Source organism: Clupea harengus, chromosome 19, assembly GCF_900700415.2.
Source record: "Clupea harengus chromosome 19, Ch_v2.0.2, whole genome shotgun sequence".
NCBI lineage: Eukaryota > Metazoa > Chordata > Actinopteri > Clupeiformes > Clupeidae > Clupea > Clupea harengus.
This window is the reverse complement of record NC_045170.1, coordinates 14,312,487-14,328,645: the sequence shown is the minus strand read 5'-3', so window position 1 is coordinate 14,328,645 and position 16,159 is coordinate 14,312,487. Positions and strand designations below refer to the sequence as shown.

At 48.5% G+C, this 16,159-nt stretch overlaps 1 protein-coding gene across 4 annotated transcripts in view; it reads right to left on the bottom strand.

Annotated features, from left to right (window-relative positions):
• Window positions 1-16,159, bottom strand: part of trappc9 (trafficking protein particle complex subunit 9) — a 209,435-nt gene that overhangs the window by 130,539 nt on the left and 62,737 nt on the right. For all 4 annotated transcript variants that reach the window (XM_031585933.2, XM_031585935.2, XM_031585936.2 and 1 more), the window contains one exon: window positions 12,432-12,583. In XM_031585933.2, coding sequence (XP_031441793.1) covers window positions 12,432-12,583 — 152 coding nt within the window. The remainder of the gene's footprint in view (window positions 1-12,431; window positions 12,584-16,159) is intronic.

Below are 16,159 nucleotides of genomic sequence, written 5' to 3'. Positions count from 1 at the left end.
TGCCAGGGAGCATCAACGAGCATCACATACACAACACGTTCAATCATGTGTCTCACGGTGTCCTCTGCTTGTGTCCATCCCTGTGGTAGCACCAGAAGAGGATTGGCACAGAACATGGGCTCTCGGTCCTGCACCTGGGACCCCCTGCCCGGCAACTCCTCGCCTCATCCGGCTCATTCAACACACCTGATCTCACCAATCAAGACTGTTAAGCTTCAGTTTCAACTTGGATTAGTTGTGCTTGAAGCTGGGGGTTGGTGGAAGACATGCAATGCAGGTCAGGTCATGTTCAGGAACATGAGTCAGCTCGACGTGTTTCATACCGCTCTGTGACCTGCTCTCCTCTGCCATTACAGCAGAGTCAGGATGAGAGGGGGGGGGGGAGAGAGAGAGGGAGAGGGGAGAGGGGAGAGGGAGAGGGAAGCAGAGAGGGAGAGGGAGAGGGAGAGAGAAAGGAGAGAGAGAGAAGGAGATGGGAAAAGGAGAGGGGAGCAGAGAGGAGAGAGAGAGAGGGGAGAGGGAGAGGGGAGCAGAGAAGAGAGAGAGAGAGGGGAGAGGGGAGCAGAGAGGAGAGAGAGAGAGGGGAGAGGGAAAGGGGAGCAGAGAGGGAGAGAGAGAGGAGAGAGAGAAAGAGGGAGAGGGGAGCGGAGAGGGAGATGGGAGAGGGAGAGGGGAGCAGAGAGGAGAGAGAGAGAGGGGAGAGGGAGAGGGGAGCACAGAGGGAGAAGGAGAGAGAGGGGAGCGGAGAGGGAGATGGAGAGGGAGATGGGAGCGGAGAGGGAGAGGGAGATGGGAGAAGGAGAGGGGAGCAGAGAGGAGAGAGAGAGAAGGAGATGGGAGAAGGAGAGGGGAGCAGAGAGGAGAGAGAGAGAGGGGAGAGGGGAGCAGAGAAGAGAGAGAGAGGGGAGAGGGAGAGGGGAGCAGAGAGGAGAGAGAGAGAGGGGAGAGGGAAAGGGGAGCAGAGAGGGAGAGAGAGAGGAGAGAGAGAAAGAGGGAGAGGGGGAGCGGAGAGGGAGATGGGAGAGGGAGAGGGGAGCAGAGAGGAGAGAGAGAGAGGGGAGAGGGAGAGGGGAGCACAGAGGGAGAGGGAGAGAGAGGGGAGCCGAGAGGGAGATGGGAGCGGAGAGGGAGAGGGAGATGGGAGCGGAGAGGGAGAGGGGAGCGGAGAGGGAGAGGGAGATGGGAGCGGAGAGGGAGATGGAGAGAGAGATGGAGATGGGAGAAGGATAGGGAGAGGGAGGAAAAGGTACGTGCATTAAAAATACATCCTCTTAATGACACACAGAGTTAAATATTAATATCCAGACGAGGCCTGTGGACAGAAATGAGGAGTGCACCCGAGGCTGGGATGGTGTGAGAGAGAGAGGGAGAGAGAGAGAGAGAATAAGAAAAAAAGAGGAAGGGACAGGAGGTGGCGAGAAGAAACAGTCCATCTGGATGTTTTCTGTCTTCCTCACGCTCTCGTCTTGTTCCATGAAGTTCAACAGGCTCCCAACGAGAAGGCCCACAGTCACACACACAAAAAAATGGGCTGTGAGTCACAAAGTAACCGTCACCACCACTGTCCTATTAATTATCAAGAGATCTGTGGCGGTGGTGGCGGCAGTGGTGGTGGTGAACCGCGACTGAAGGATGAATGCGCTGTGCTGAAGTGAGCCCTTTCACCACGCAGAGCCTCTTCAGAAGCCAGCACACCAGACAGGGCTCGCTTTTCACTCACTCACGGCTTCCCTGAAGCTGCCCGTTTCATCCTCATCTATGACTCACCGCCATCTCTGTGTGTGGAATTTGTGTGTGTGTGTGTGTGTGTGTGTGTGTGTGTGTGTGTGTGTGTGTGTGTGTGTGTGTGTGACAGAGAGAGAAAGAGAGCGAGAGGGAGAGAGTGTGTGTGTGTGTGTATTTGTGAGTAAAACTCATGTCATCTAAAGAGGTGAAAAGATGCCTTAGCCAGGCTAAGCTTTGTAAGAGATCAAGTGATTGCTGGGGAGATTTAAACACAATGATGTGTGTACGCACCATGTACACACACACACACTGACTCATGTGAGCCCTGAAACCACCACACACACACACACCATTTCATGGCGGCGTAGAGTGCTGCTGCACCTGTAGGACTGTGCATATTACATCCTTCTTATGTAATAGTAAAACATTACCTCTGTCAATCTCTAGGTCTGTCTGTTCATTTCTCTCCCTCTCTCTCTCATACACACACACACACACACACACACACACACACACACACACACAGACACAGACACAGACACAGACACAGACACAGACACAGACACAGACACACAGACACACACACACACACACACACACACAGTTATATTAGGCATGGGCTCCTAATGCTCCCGTGTTGCTTTAAAGAAAAGCAGACATATTCCCCAAAGAACTTCATCTTTGCAGAAACAATCGTGACATTTTCAGAATTCACAGAGGCACTGTTCAGCACACCACACCACTGTCTAACCAAGAGCTCACACTTAGTATCTCTCTCTCTCTCTCTCTCTCTCTCATCAAGCATGACAATATCAATTGTTTTTATATCCTAGCTGGGTTCAGACTGTTCCTCAGGGAGGACGGTGAGCTATGCTGGTGGGTGTCCATCAGGTAAACATCTCTATGCATTATCCATTCTTAAAGACACAGTGGCAAAGCGTCATGGCAACCAGGCTATAAATAGATTTTCTCTTCTCGCACAACTAAAGCAAGACCGCGTGTCTGTTGGAATGAAAATGAAATAAATATTACAGAGGCGGAGTTTAACAGAGCTGGCACCCAGTTGGGTTTATTTTGGGAACGGCACACTCCGCCAAGCACTGGGGAAGAGACTGACCAGAGCCTCGGTGGAGAATACTGCCATCTGTTGGTGGAGGGTGGAATCGCTGATGAAACAGGCACTGAGCACCACACAAAAAGACATTCTCACACTCACTTCTCTTAGTATCTCTTTCAATTATTATTCCAGCATTCCCTCTGGCTCTCACCAGGTAAAACGGACCATCTCACGCACACAACTAAGAGAGGAGGTGTGTGTGAGTGTGTGTGTGTGTGTGTGTGTGTGTGTGTGTGTGTGTGTACCGGGGGAGGTTACCGCCCATTCCAACACATTCACAATCCCCTCTCCCTCATCCTCAACAGGACACACTGTTGCCAGGACAACCCCACTGGCATGCCGCGGAGTCAGGTGAGGACGCCAGACTTGATGCCAGCAGCAGTGGTTGCTCCAGCCTGTTCTTGTTTTTGTTTTTACGGATTCAGCGTGTGACCTTTCGGGCCTAAACACGCCCCTGTGGCCCCCGTTAGTCAGGAGCGCACACCACACCGTCTGCCTCTAACACGCTGCCTTGGCTCGCCTCGGCTTTCTTACCAGAAGCTTCCGCAAACAACCGCGCCCTGAGGACCTTTTCCAAAAGGGAAATACTTGGCTTCAGAGGTAAAGAACCATATGTTGACAGTGGTGTCCTGGAAGACACCTTTGCTTCCAAACATCTGTCTCTGTCTCCTGTGTGTCTCTGAAATAGTCTCCCCTTTCCCTCCATGCCTAATAGGTGATGCATCTTCACACATTTAACTGTCAACATACTAAATCACACAAAAGACCGGGTTTTTGCTTAGAAAGCACATTCTTGTTTGGAAAGGTTACTACAAAAATGTAAATATGTTGCTTGTTTTCACATTGGCTTCTTTGCAATTAAGCTGCGTGGGCCTCTGCCTGCCCACACACCTCCTCTCTTCGACTCCTCATTCTCCTCCTAGGGGATTTACAACGCGGCAGCATTTTTGAAGTGCCAAATCTAACCAAATCCTGCCAAGGCAAGGCACTGCTCCCACCAGGATCCCACCGCTGTAACACCCTACTGAATAGCATAAGAGGATGACAGTCAACTAGGAAACAAGGAATCCAAAGAAGAGAAAAATCACCAAAAAGATTTGATTTGACAAGAATTAGAGGGGGGTAATTCAAAAACAGGAGAGCACTTCATGGAGGATAAATCGGAGGTGGCAATTCATAATTGGCCACCCTCTCACTACACCATCTCTTTGCCAAATACAATTCTAGTCCATGATCACCACCACCACCTACCACCCACCCGCAAACTCCACTACACCCCACACACACACACACACAGGCAATGCAGTGCAGCGCTGGTGCGGCTGATAACTCACCCCGCGCTTTATTCCGACAGCACCTCACACTGCCTTGCAATTAGCAGCCTTAATTATATCATGTAGCACATTCTGCTGCTGCTGCTCCCCCACCCAAATCTCTCCCACGGGCAGAGAGAGAGAGGGAGAGAGAGAGAGAGAGGAGAGAGAGAGGGAGAGAGAGAGGGCGAGAGAGAATAAGCAAACAGAAAGCAAAGTAGAAAGTACTGAAAAGGTACAACTTGTGCTATACATGACTTTACATACATTTATGAATGATGTAGAGAGTATGGGCAAGAAAAGGCAAGTAGAGAAACACACACACACTCATGCAGGGGGAGAAAGAGAGTAAGAGAGAGAGAGAGAGACAGAGACAGAGACAGAGACAGAGGGAGACTGAGTGGGAGATGTGGTAGGCAAATGGGAGGAAGAGAGAAGAGAGAGAGAGATGGTAGGTGGGAGGGGATGTGAACTTGAGAAAGGAAAGGGAGCGAGAGCACCTGTGTGTGCACAAAGACAGGGGCCATTTTGGGCCCACTCCTGCTGATCCAGTCCATCACTACGCCACACTCAAAAAGAGGGAAAGAAAAGAAAAGAGAGAGAGAAAACAATAGAGACAATAAAAGTAAGGAGAATAGAAGAGGACAGAAGAAAGAAGAGATGAGAAAAGGGGTGGAAAAAAAGGACTGGGGAAATACTGTATGTAATCTTAGACAGTCAAGATTTACCCACATAGGGCAGAGATGATCTAAACCACGGTTGCATATTGTTGTCGGGCTCTTAGAAATGCACATGACGTTCCTGTCAAGAATAACGTGAATAGTCTTCGACACATTCTGCTTCTACTTCAAGAAACTTGAGAGTCCGAGGGTGGTACATCCTTGACCAGTAGTGACAAACTTTCTAAAAAATGTGTTGTTGCCTCAAACACACTTGTAGTTACGTGCATGTGGTAAGCTTTAATCCAAAGTGACTTGAAGTTTCGGTGAGGTTGTGCATGGAACATCCCTGGAAGTCGGGGTCATGACCTTACCAGCACAAGCTGCACTGCGACACGAGTCGCAGAGCACTTCGCACGGCTGTAACGATCTCCAATTCAGAAGTGACCAAGATTACTGAAAAAGTGCTGATGCTGTGTGGGGTGCACTTTCAGACAGGCACCATCACCAACTCAGCCATAGGGTCAGTGAGTTCACACGCAGGGGGGAAACAGAGGGGGGGGGGGGGGCAGCCAAACAAAGGAGAGCCTTTTTAGAAAGCTCTTCATCATTTTTTTCATCAAGTTCTGAGAAAGAGAGAGAAAGAAAAAGAGAGAGAGAGAGAGAAAGAGGAAAAAAAGAGAGAGACAGAGAGAGAGAAAGAAAGAGAGAGAGGAGAGGAGAGGAGAGAGAAACCTGCTTTGCTTCTTGTCAGCTTTTACTCTCCTGTTTGATGTCGCTGCACTGCTCAGATGGAGTGGCTCGTGAGTTTCCTCCTCTTTGAGCTTCTTCGACAAAAACACAAAGGATAAACAAAAAAGGGAGATGGGAGATGAGAAAGGGAAGAGAGAGAAGAAAAAAACAAAACACACTCCCTCGTACACCTGTGCTTCCACACCACAACACTGCATAGGAAAACACTGTTGCTAAGCTAACACTGAGGAGGAAACTCGGGGGGGGGGGGGGGGGGGGGGGGGGGGGGGTTGTGTGGACAAACTCTCACATGTCTGACGCAGATTCCTAAAAGCCGGCATGCTTTAATGCTACCACCACACCCGGAGCTGAGGAGAGGACGAGCGCGACAGGGAAGAGACAGGCTGGAGGGCCCTGGCACCCGGGCAGAGCTCCAGGAGCCCAGATGAGAGGGAAAGGTTAGCCTCCTGCCGCAGACTCCCCGCTGCAGCTGATCTGTCATCGGGCAATGGAGGCTTGGTGGTGGCGGTGGTGGTGCTGGCGGTGGGGAGGGAAAAGGTCTTTCATAAGCTGCGCCCACCTAGACCACCCAGGCCACTTAATTGGCTTTAGTCAGAGCACGGTAATGAACCTGTCAGAGGGACAAGAGACGGCGAAAAAACTGTGGAAGAACGGGAAAAGAAATGTATAGGACCTCCTCCTCTCTGAATGTCTCTCTCCCTCACTCTTGGGTCTTTGTTTCTCTCTTTCTTTCTCCCACTGCCTACCTTTCCCTCATCTGTCAGGTTTTCATGTCCTCCCATTCTCCTCTCTCCTATTCTTAACACCCATTCTCTCTGCTTCTCTCACTCTCTCCTCCTCCTCCCACTACAGACTTTTCCCCATCAAGTTTTCTTTCACTCCCTCTCTTTTCACTCAATCTCTCACTCACCCGATTTCTCCCTCCTTTGCTGCCTCCCTCCCTCCCTCCCTCCCCCTCTTTCTCTCAGCATGTGGACCCCTCGGGGTGAGGTGGAGAGGAGATGGCGTTTGGATGGATGTGCTCGAGTGGGGATGAGATGCGGAACAGATTAGCTGTCAAGAGCACCGAGACTGGGGACAGCAGCAGGCCCATGGCACGGCACGGCACGCCAGTGGGCCCCGCGCACTAAAAGCCTGCCCCCCCCCCCCCGGACACGGCCGTCGCCTCCGTCTCCTCAATTAAAACACAGGGGCCAGGGGCTCACCGGCACCTCCGAATCAAATCTGCCATCTTCATTCCTCTCTTTTTCTGTCAGTCAGTCAGTCACTTTTTCATCCTCTTTTTCCCGTTCTTCCCCCTCTCTCCCTCTCTCCCACACTACACACTAGACCTCCCTCTCTATCCCTCTTCTCCCTTCCTCTCGCTCTCCATCCCTCTCTCTCTCTCTTCCCCCCCCTTCCTCTTGCATTCCTTCTCCACTGCCTGGTCCCAGACCGCCGTCAGTGCTGATTAACATTGCCAGTGGCCCCTGAAAGCAAGAGAAGCAAAGGAGCAGGAAAAACAAAGCTTATTTCTCTGGAGTGGTCTTATAACCAGCGCTGCTGCTAAATGAGTCTATGACAAGGGGGGGAGGCATGATCAAAATGAGAGAGAGGGAGTAAGTAGTAGAGAGAGAGAGAGAGTGAGAGAGAGAGAGAGAAAAAATAAGTGAAAGCATGGGGAGAAAGACTTATCAGTTTGTGTCTGTCTGTACCCATGCATTACGTTTTGGGGTGCAATGGTATGACAGCTTCACAGTATGATAACCATAAAGCACCCCTTACACAGACCAGTGCAGCACGGAACGCGGGGGTAAAAGGGTCACCCTCAAGAGAGTGTGTCAATTTAGTTTTCTTTTTTTTGGGCCAAAGTTTCTAACATCGTACAGCAGCACAAACTTTCTCTGTACGTGTCGCTTGTCCTCATTTCCAATAGGCAACAGTTTAGCTGCCTATTGGATAAGGGAATTATGTCCAATCACCACCACTTTCTCTCTCTCTCTCTCTCTCTCTCTCTCTGTCTCTTTATCCATCTCTCAATCTGTCTCTTCATGTACTGAATGAGCTCTACCTGATTTCATTACCGTGTCAACTTCAGCATCACTAATTCAATATCAGTCCTCACTGTCCAGGCTCCCACTTCTCCCCTGTCCCCTATGGGCTTCCGTAGCTCCCTGAGGACCGAGGCTAGTTTCCATGACAAATCCAGGACATATCTCCGAGGGGATCTGCAAAAACTCTTCAGCGCCAATACAAGAATACAACAAGCTGACAGCACGTCTCTGGAGAAATTTTAAGGCAAATTCTCCTCTGGGGGTTGCCAGGTTTGCGAGTAAGAGTAATACCACAATAACTACAGTGCAATGAGTGTGATGTAACTGTGATTGACTGACATTTCCTGTCTTGAATGAAATGTATGTGTGACGGGGCAACGTTTTTTTTTTTTTCTCCAGCCAGCCAGTGTACATTTGGATACACTAGGTGAAGACTCCGCCACTGGGCTGACGGTCTGGACCGGTTTCATCAGTGGTGCGCATCACAATTTAATTTTTTACAATGCGACGCCCGTGACGGTCGTAGACTAACTTCCTGAGCCGATGACAGGAACACGCACATGCCTGGCGGCCAGATCCGCGATATGATGCGCCTGCATGAATTCCCATCAAGCATCCTTGTCTCTCATCTGTATCTCTCTCTCCCTCCCTATCTCTCCTTTTCTCCTCTCTCTCACTCTCACTGCCATCATCTCTAAGCCACTGGTGTGTGTCTGTTTCTCCTCTCTCTCCCTCTTCTCTCTCTGTGTTTGTCTGAGCTGGAAGAGGGGGGACTCGGATGTGTTTGTTTTGGAGCGGAGTGGGTTGATGGAACGCGGGATGATGGCAGAGAGAAGGGGACACAGAAATTAAATGCTACACACCTGCCCGCCACGTTTGTGTGTGTGTGTGTGGGGGGGGTCTTCATCATATCTGAATGAATCCCTTCACACACAGATGCACACAACCTGCCTACACCACACCACACCACACACTTTGCCATTCCCACACACCCTGTAACACTTTCTTTAAGACAGATCTGAAATAGCTGCAACCGGACCACTGTGAAAGCACTGATTATCTGTGTGACAAGGTGAAGTGCCTCCCCCTTCTCACTGTGGCCCAAGAGGGGAGAAGGGCTGGACTCCCCCCACCAAAATGATTGGGTCCAGGTTCCCCTAAATCGGTGGATGGGTCCAATTGGGAGTGATTGGGCGGCCTTGTTAAAAGGTGCACCTCATTTTTGAGGGAGAGAGAGACTGAACAGGCTGTGATAAAACTGGGGCAGGTACATAGACAAAACCTGTTGTAAGTACAGAGGTGTACCTTGCCTGTTTTAAAGCTTTAGTTTTGTTCAGTGTGTGTTTATATGTTTTAGGGTTGTGATTACCCTCTGTAAATAAATATAGCTATTTTTATAAGAAAGCCACTGTCTCCTGCGCTGTCTCCTCCTACCTGCAACCCCATTCCAGCAGCCTTCATACCACATTGTGAGATGGCCGGCTCGGGCCATTCTCACAATCTGTTTATACTTTATATGAAGCATTACACAAGGCCAGGGGAACATAAGCGCATATGGCCCAATTGAAAAACATCCATGAAAAAACAAAAAGAGATTATAATTATTCATTCACCTTCCCAGGTGAGAGAGAATACCACCAGCTCTGAGATGTTATTGTTTTATTCAGTTAGTAAGGATGAAACTTACCGTTTCATCACATGTGCTCAGAATGCTTGATAATGCTAATGAGTGCAATGCCCATGTTACCCATGCAACAAAACAATTTAGCACTTCAACTAAAAACACAGCTTGAGAGCTGTGGCTTGGGTCCTGCTGGGTTCCTTCGCAACTTCGAAAAGAAAAGTGTACCGTTTGTGTGTGTGTGCGTGTGCGTGTCTAGGTCATCCAAGGTTCTCTGGGCCACAGGGGACCTTGAGTTGAGTTTCAAGGCCAGGGCTAAATTGGCACTGGCAGTGGTAGCAAGTATTCCACATTCTACCTTTTAGTCCAACACAAAAGAGGGCACAGGCATACATTCCATCCTCATTCTTAATACGTTTCCTCTAAAGCCCCATTATGCAAGAATGGGTATTTTTTTCCTACTGAGCTCCCCCTAAAGTTGTGGAGTGTAGTTCACTTTTACACCACTGTCGTAAATACAAATCACGCTTTGAGACCCCCTAATGGACAGTGGTACACGTGTATTTGTTGCTAAGCTGGAGGATATGTAACACCGACAAAGACAACGTCAGAAGCCAAATTAGCATGTTGACTGAGTAATGTTACAAGATTTAACACAAATATGACTCTGCACAGTTTAATTTATTGTGACATTGGAGATGAATGCAAACAAAATACAAAATAACAAAAAAAGACTGACAAATTTTAGTTTTTGCTGAAATACTGCTCATGTTTTCAGCCTATATACATGGTTTCCTAAGCATTTGAATGTGGAGTATGTGTAATCCAATAAAATCTTGTTGGTGACATGATAAAGGCACATATTGTGCATAATATACATTGGACAGTGTAATTTATTACAAGCTAGCTGAGTTAGGTTTTCAAGGTTGCAAACTTCCTGGGATTATTTGGTGTTAGACTAACGAAGAGCTAGCTTCTTCTTATAGCTAGCAGATGGGTCTAGTTGTTGTGTGAGGTGTCGCGTCCTGTCCACCCAAGTTACGTGCAATACCAGGTGTACCTGGTGTGCTGTGGCAGTGGCACAGGCACCACTCTCCACATTACAAGGGTTAAAATACAAAGGTAAAATTGTTACATAATGCTGCTTTAATGTCTCCTCAAAAGAGACCAAAAGTGGTGCTTTAATTTTGCCGACCCAGGAAAAAACCACAATGTTATTGAAGGGCTATGGAATATTCAAGAGGACGACAAGCCCCTGGGCCCCTTCAGTTCACCTGGAGTTCCATGCTCTAAATTGCAGTGATTTTCTTCTCCTTTTACCGCATAGATCACATCCACTGTAATATTTAAAGCAGGAGGTCAAAAGAATAATTGAGCTATCTGAAAACCTGAGTATGATTTGGCTTTAATGTGACTGTCTGCTGATGAAATATTGAAACACTGCGTGACAGCACTGTTAAAGTCAAACACTGTGGAAGAATACAGCTTGGATGTGTGATAGAAAGAGATGAGGTGGAGAGAGGGTGGGAGGGAGGGAGGGAGGGAGAGAAAGAGAAAGACAGAGAGGTGATCAGTGCAGAGCACACTGTTGTAACATGAAAGGTGAATGCTGAGGTGAATGCTGAGAGAAGGAACATAACTGAAGACAATGGGCAATGACCTCTGAATTATATTATAGAAATAGAGGCATTATAGAAAGAAAGAAGGGAAGAGAGTATAAAAGGTAAAGACAGTAAAAACGAAAGGGCACACACTCTCTCTCTCTCTCTCTCTCTCTCTCTCTCTCTCTCTCTCTCTCTCTCTCTCTCTCTCTCTCTCTCTCTCTCTCTCTCTCTCTCTCTCTCTCTCTCTCTCTCTCTCTCTCTCTCTCTCTCTCTCGGTCAGTCGATATCCGCTGAATTATGAATGTAAACGTACATAGCAAACCAGTGTAGAGCTTTGCCCATACTCTCACTTAATCAGCTGGGCAAAATCCACAGTCTCAATCACCTGGCATGTAGAGGGGTGGTATGGTGGTCATGTCATGGGTGGGGTGGCATTTAGGTAATGGGGTGGGTGTTGGGGGCATAATTGGATGTCTAAGGTAAGTCCTTTCAGGTGGGCAGCCAAGTAAGCTGTCGCTCACGCTCTCTTGACACCCATTAGGAGAACCAAAGGGCCATTTGTGTCTGAACACACTAAAGACTTGCTGTGTGTCGGCATGGTGACAGCTAGTCGACGGTAGAGGTTCAAACCGAGAGCTGAACATTCTTCTCCACACACACACACACACACACACACAAACACACAAACACACACACACACTCCTGCCCTCTCTTCCTCCCAGACACACAGAAGTACACAGTCACACACTTTTGAAAAGCACAAGCACATGCACGCACGCACGCACGCACACACATGCTCAACAAGCACACACGCACCCACACAGTATACATATTAGCAAGGCTGCAGATTAGACGTGTCACTGTTTTTTAATGTTTTATGGTGCCCCTTTTCCCTTTTCCTCCTGACAGGAAAACAATGCGTTAATTTTCCCCCCGTTAATTGCTCAGCGGCAGCGGTGGCGCGGACCGTGCTCGTGTGTGGAATGGAGTGATTGAGTTTGGCTGCACGACTCAATAGGAGCAGCTCCCCGGCTCAATATGTAGCACATGAAAGCTTAATGAGTTCTACACAATTACCTACCTGCCAAACATCTCATCGAGGGAAGAAAAGGAGGGGGAAAAAAAGAAGAAAAAAAAAGAGGGCCTGTCTCTTCTTCTTGGAGTGTTCTGTTCTGTTCTGTTCTGTTCTGTTCTGTTCACACTGTGTATAGCTAGTGTGGAACCTTTTTTTTTCTTTTTTTGCAACTCCTTCTGTGGAGGTTTTAAGTGCATCCGGTGGGTGTTTAACTTGCTAATGCGCTTCTGCCTCTGGCTTACTCCAGGGTGCTGGAGCCGACTGAACCCATGTGCACAAATAACCATAAACAAATAAACAAACATATTAGCCAGCAGGCAAATCTACTTGATAGACAGGAGTCCCATACTGCAAGAGGGACGGTGTGTGTGTGCGTGTGTGTGTGTGTGTGTGTGTCTGTGTATCAGTGTGTGAGCACACTATGTCTGTGCATAGGAGTGCATTGGATATGTGTGTGTGTGTGTGTGTGTGTGTGTCTGTGTGTGTGTGTGTGTGTGTGTGTGTGTGTGACTGTGAATCTGTCTTTCCTACCTTTGGTACTCAGAGTCTTGGAGGTGAGCTCCAGCGTCTCCAGGTTCTCGGCGCCGATATTCTCCAGCGTGATCGTGAGCTGCTGGCTCTCTCCGTTGAACAGCTGCAGCGACACGCTGCTCGACAGGTCCTCTGACGTGGGGTGGGCCGACCTGCACGTACACACGCAAACACACACAATCAGAGAGGTCACCGGTGCAGACATGTACACTTGCGTTATTTCCTCACTGTAGTGATGCGTGTGCGTTCACAAGAATGACCTCACGGCACAGAGATGGTCTGCATTTGATCAGCATGTGGTCTCCTCTAGAATGCTTCAGACATTATGAAATGGCATGCATTATGGAATCCATTTTGGGTCGGCATGACTCCATTAGATGCCTGAATTTCCAGTGTTACATTTAAACTGGGTTGTCCAAGTGTGCGTCTCCCATCTATGTCTGAGCCGACAGATCCAAACATCCTGGCATTGCAGCAGTCCTTATAAAAAGGAGGAGTTGTGAAGCACCTTTCATGGATGTAGACTCAATGCAGACACAGATTGTAATAGGAGACTAGGTGACACTGTATTTGGATAGTCCCTTATAGACGATCTACAGAGGCTGAGATTATTTCTGTTGATTTTATATATATACGTATATATATATATATATATATATATAATAGTATATATAATTTTTTTTATGGTTAAGGCTAGGGTTAAGGGCTGGGGTTGGTTAAGGTGACGTCCAGTAAACAATCAGAAAGACTCAACAAACCATCTATGACGTCTCTGCAGGCACACTACCCAAATAGAGGGTTCCCGACAGCTGTATTATATTTGTTTCTACGCCCTGTGAGACTGCACATTTGGGCAATTACAAAACAGAAAGCTCAACCCTTTGTTGTTGCTCTCAGTCTAAAAGCCATCAGCGAACCAAGCCATCCCTAATCAGACAGGGGAAACTTGCGCTGCGGTTGCTAGGATCCCTGGCAACGAGAGCAACGGAGGAGCAAGCCACCCCCTGAACAGCTGGCCTGCACTGATACCCTATTGACTTCAATCACTGCTAAAGACACTGTGGGCAGAGACCCTGTGAGGAGATTAACCCCCCTGCGCTAGTCTTGGTCGGAGATCTGGCGTGGCGAGCCCGCAGGCAGCCACCCTGTGTTTGTGAGGGGGGGGGGGGGGGGGGGGTGTGCGTGTGTGTGCCTATATGTGAGCATGTGTTTCTGTGCAAGCATGCGTGCGTTCTTCAGTGTGCATGTGCATGCATGACAGGGAGATGGTGAGGGAAGGAGAAGCGGTGTGGAAGAAGAGAGAGAGAGAGAGAGAGAAGTAGGAGGAAGAGACGTACATCCCTCCACAGGTGGCCCTGGTAAAACTTTGATCCTGAACACCCATGTGTGCAGCTCTGTCACACACACTCACACACCCCGCCAACCCCCCACCCCCCCACCCCCCACCCACACACAATCAACCACCTAGTACTGAACACCTCATAGCCTGCAAATACAGAGAGCGCTAGTGATGTTCCCCCTGTGACAGGTGCTCGCTGCAAGAGCCCGTGAATAATCTCCTATGCCTCGTGCCATCATTCCCACCTGCTAGGATGCTAATATCCATCATTGCATTGATCCAGCAACACTGGAGTTAAACCTCTCTCCTCACAGACAACCCCCCTCCTTTTTCTATTTGCGCTCTGGCAGACCTCAGACATGGCAGCATCCTGTTAAAAATGAATGCAGATGCGGTGTCTTTTAATCTTGTCTCGAGGCACTGGGCAAAACCACTTGGCATCATTTGGGTCTGTCAATCCAATTGCCCACCTGATGTAGCATTCGCAACTCCTGTCCAGGGAACCATTTCAGGTTTAATGCCCGGCTAGGTGTTATGAAAGGTGAAAAAGACTGTGTGGCTCAGGCTGTGGGGGACGGAAAGGAGTCAATATGTGTCCTTCCAGCTGTCTGAGAAGGGGGGGGGATTGAGATTGAATGCATAAATGAGATGCCTTTGAGTGTTCCTTTCAAGTATGTTCTGAAGGACACTGGGGAGATATGAAAAGCAGATTAGCGAAGCATCTTCACCCGGTTATTTGGGGAGGGTAGAGCTCTCTTGAGCTTTTGGGAGGAAAGAGGGGGAAAAAAAGACTTCTTTGTGGAGGAGAAAGGGCTGCAGACTGAAGGAGGAGAGCAGAGGAGAAGAGAGGAGAGGAAGAGGAAGAGAGGAGAGGAGAGGAAGAGAGGCGGCCTGTCTGTGTTCCTTTCGCTGACGTGAGACATGGAATCAGTAATGAAGCTGAAGCTCTCGTATAGGGACTCATCACTGAAATATAGGGAAGAGGAGACTGTCTCTCTGTCGTATACAAATCTATTTGAAATGGTCATGCCAATAAAGAGTATTGAATTGAACTGAAATGAATGAGGGAAGAGAGAGAGAGAGAGAGAGAGAGAGAGAGAGAGTGTTGAAGGGGACTTCAAGGTATGTATAGAGATGGGGAAACTGGGTGGAGAAAGAATGATACAAGGAGGGTGGAAGCAAGTGAGTGACGGGGAGAAATAAAAGGAGAGATAGAGGGAAACCGAAAAGGAGGGAGAGAACAAAAGACAGACAGAGAGAGAGAAAAAACGCAGAGGGACGGGCAGAGCCAGGCAGAGAAAGAGAGAGAGAGAGAGAGAGAGAGAGAGAGAGAGGGATAGAGGGAGAGAGAGGGATAGAGAGAGAGAGGGATAGAGGTAGTGAGTGATGTAGCTGAAATGATTTGTGCCTGTGGCCCACAGACTGAAGGGGGTGTGTCACACTCTCCTGAAGTTAGATTGATATCTGGCTCAAGTGCCCTCAGATGACTCCTGTATGACTGCATCCTCTGTCTGCCCTCCTCTCTCTCTCACACCGTCTCTCTCCGTCTCTCTCCGGCCATTGTATTTATATAGTCTCAGTCCAGACAGTTCAAATACACACATACAAGTAGAGCCAAAGACAGAGAGGAGATGGGAGAAACCCCCCACACTTTAACAACTATTCTGTGCAGATGTCCCTGTGGTTCTGCGCAGATGTCCCTGTGGTTCTGTGCAGAGGTCCCTGTGGTTCTGTGCAGAGGTCCCTGTGGTTCTGCACAGAGGTCCCTGTGGTTCTGCGCAGAGGTCCCTGTGGTTCTGTGCAGAGGTCCCTGTGGTTCTGTGGCACCCTAGTCTAAGGTAGAAGCAGCACCTTCAGAACAAACACCGAGAACCAAGAATTACCCATGTTCTCCCATTTGTGGCTTTATGGTTCCACAAAGAACTTTTGAGTTCCAGGAAGAGCCTTTAAAGTTCTCCTATGAGGTAAAGCGAGTCCCCAACTAGCCCCTATGTTATACATTATAATACGGGTAGATGAAATCAAGCGTTCTGATTGGTTTAGAGTGAGTCACAGGGTGTACTGTATTGAGCCATAATGTACTGTATACCTGTTTACATTTACCTGAGCGTTCCATATCAGTGCGCACTCAAAATAACGGTAGATTTTGCGCAACCGTTAGTTGTTATTTCAAGCTTGACAGTTACCAAAAATGAATGAATGAGATGGTGCGAGATCTAGCAAGGAGACCTGGGATGTTTTCAGACGACGCACAAATGAATGTCGATCTCCTAGCTAATCATCAACAAACTTTTGGTGCTAGGCTAACAAACGTGATGTTCCCAATACTGTTTGTCTGTTGCATAGCAACAGCCACACATACACGGACTATCTTCTCTAGGCTACTGAA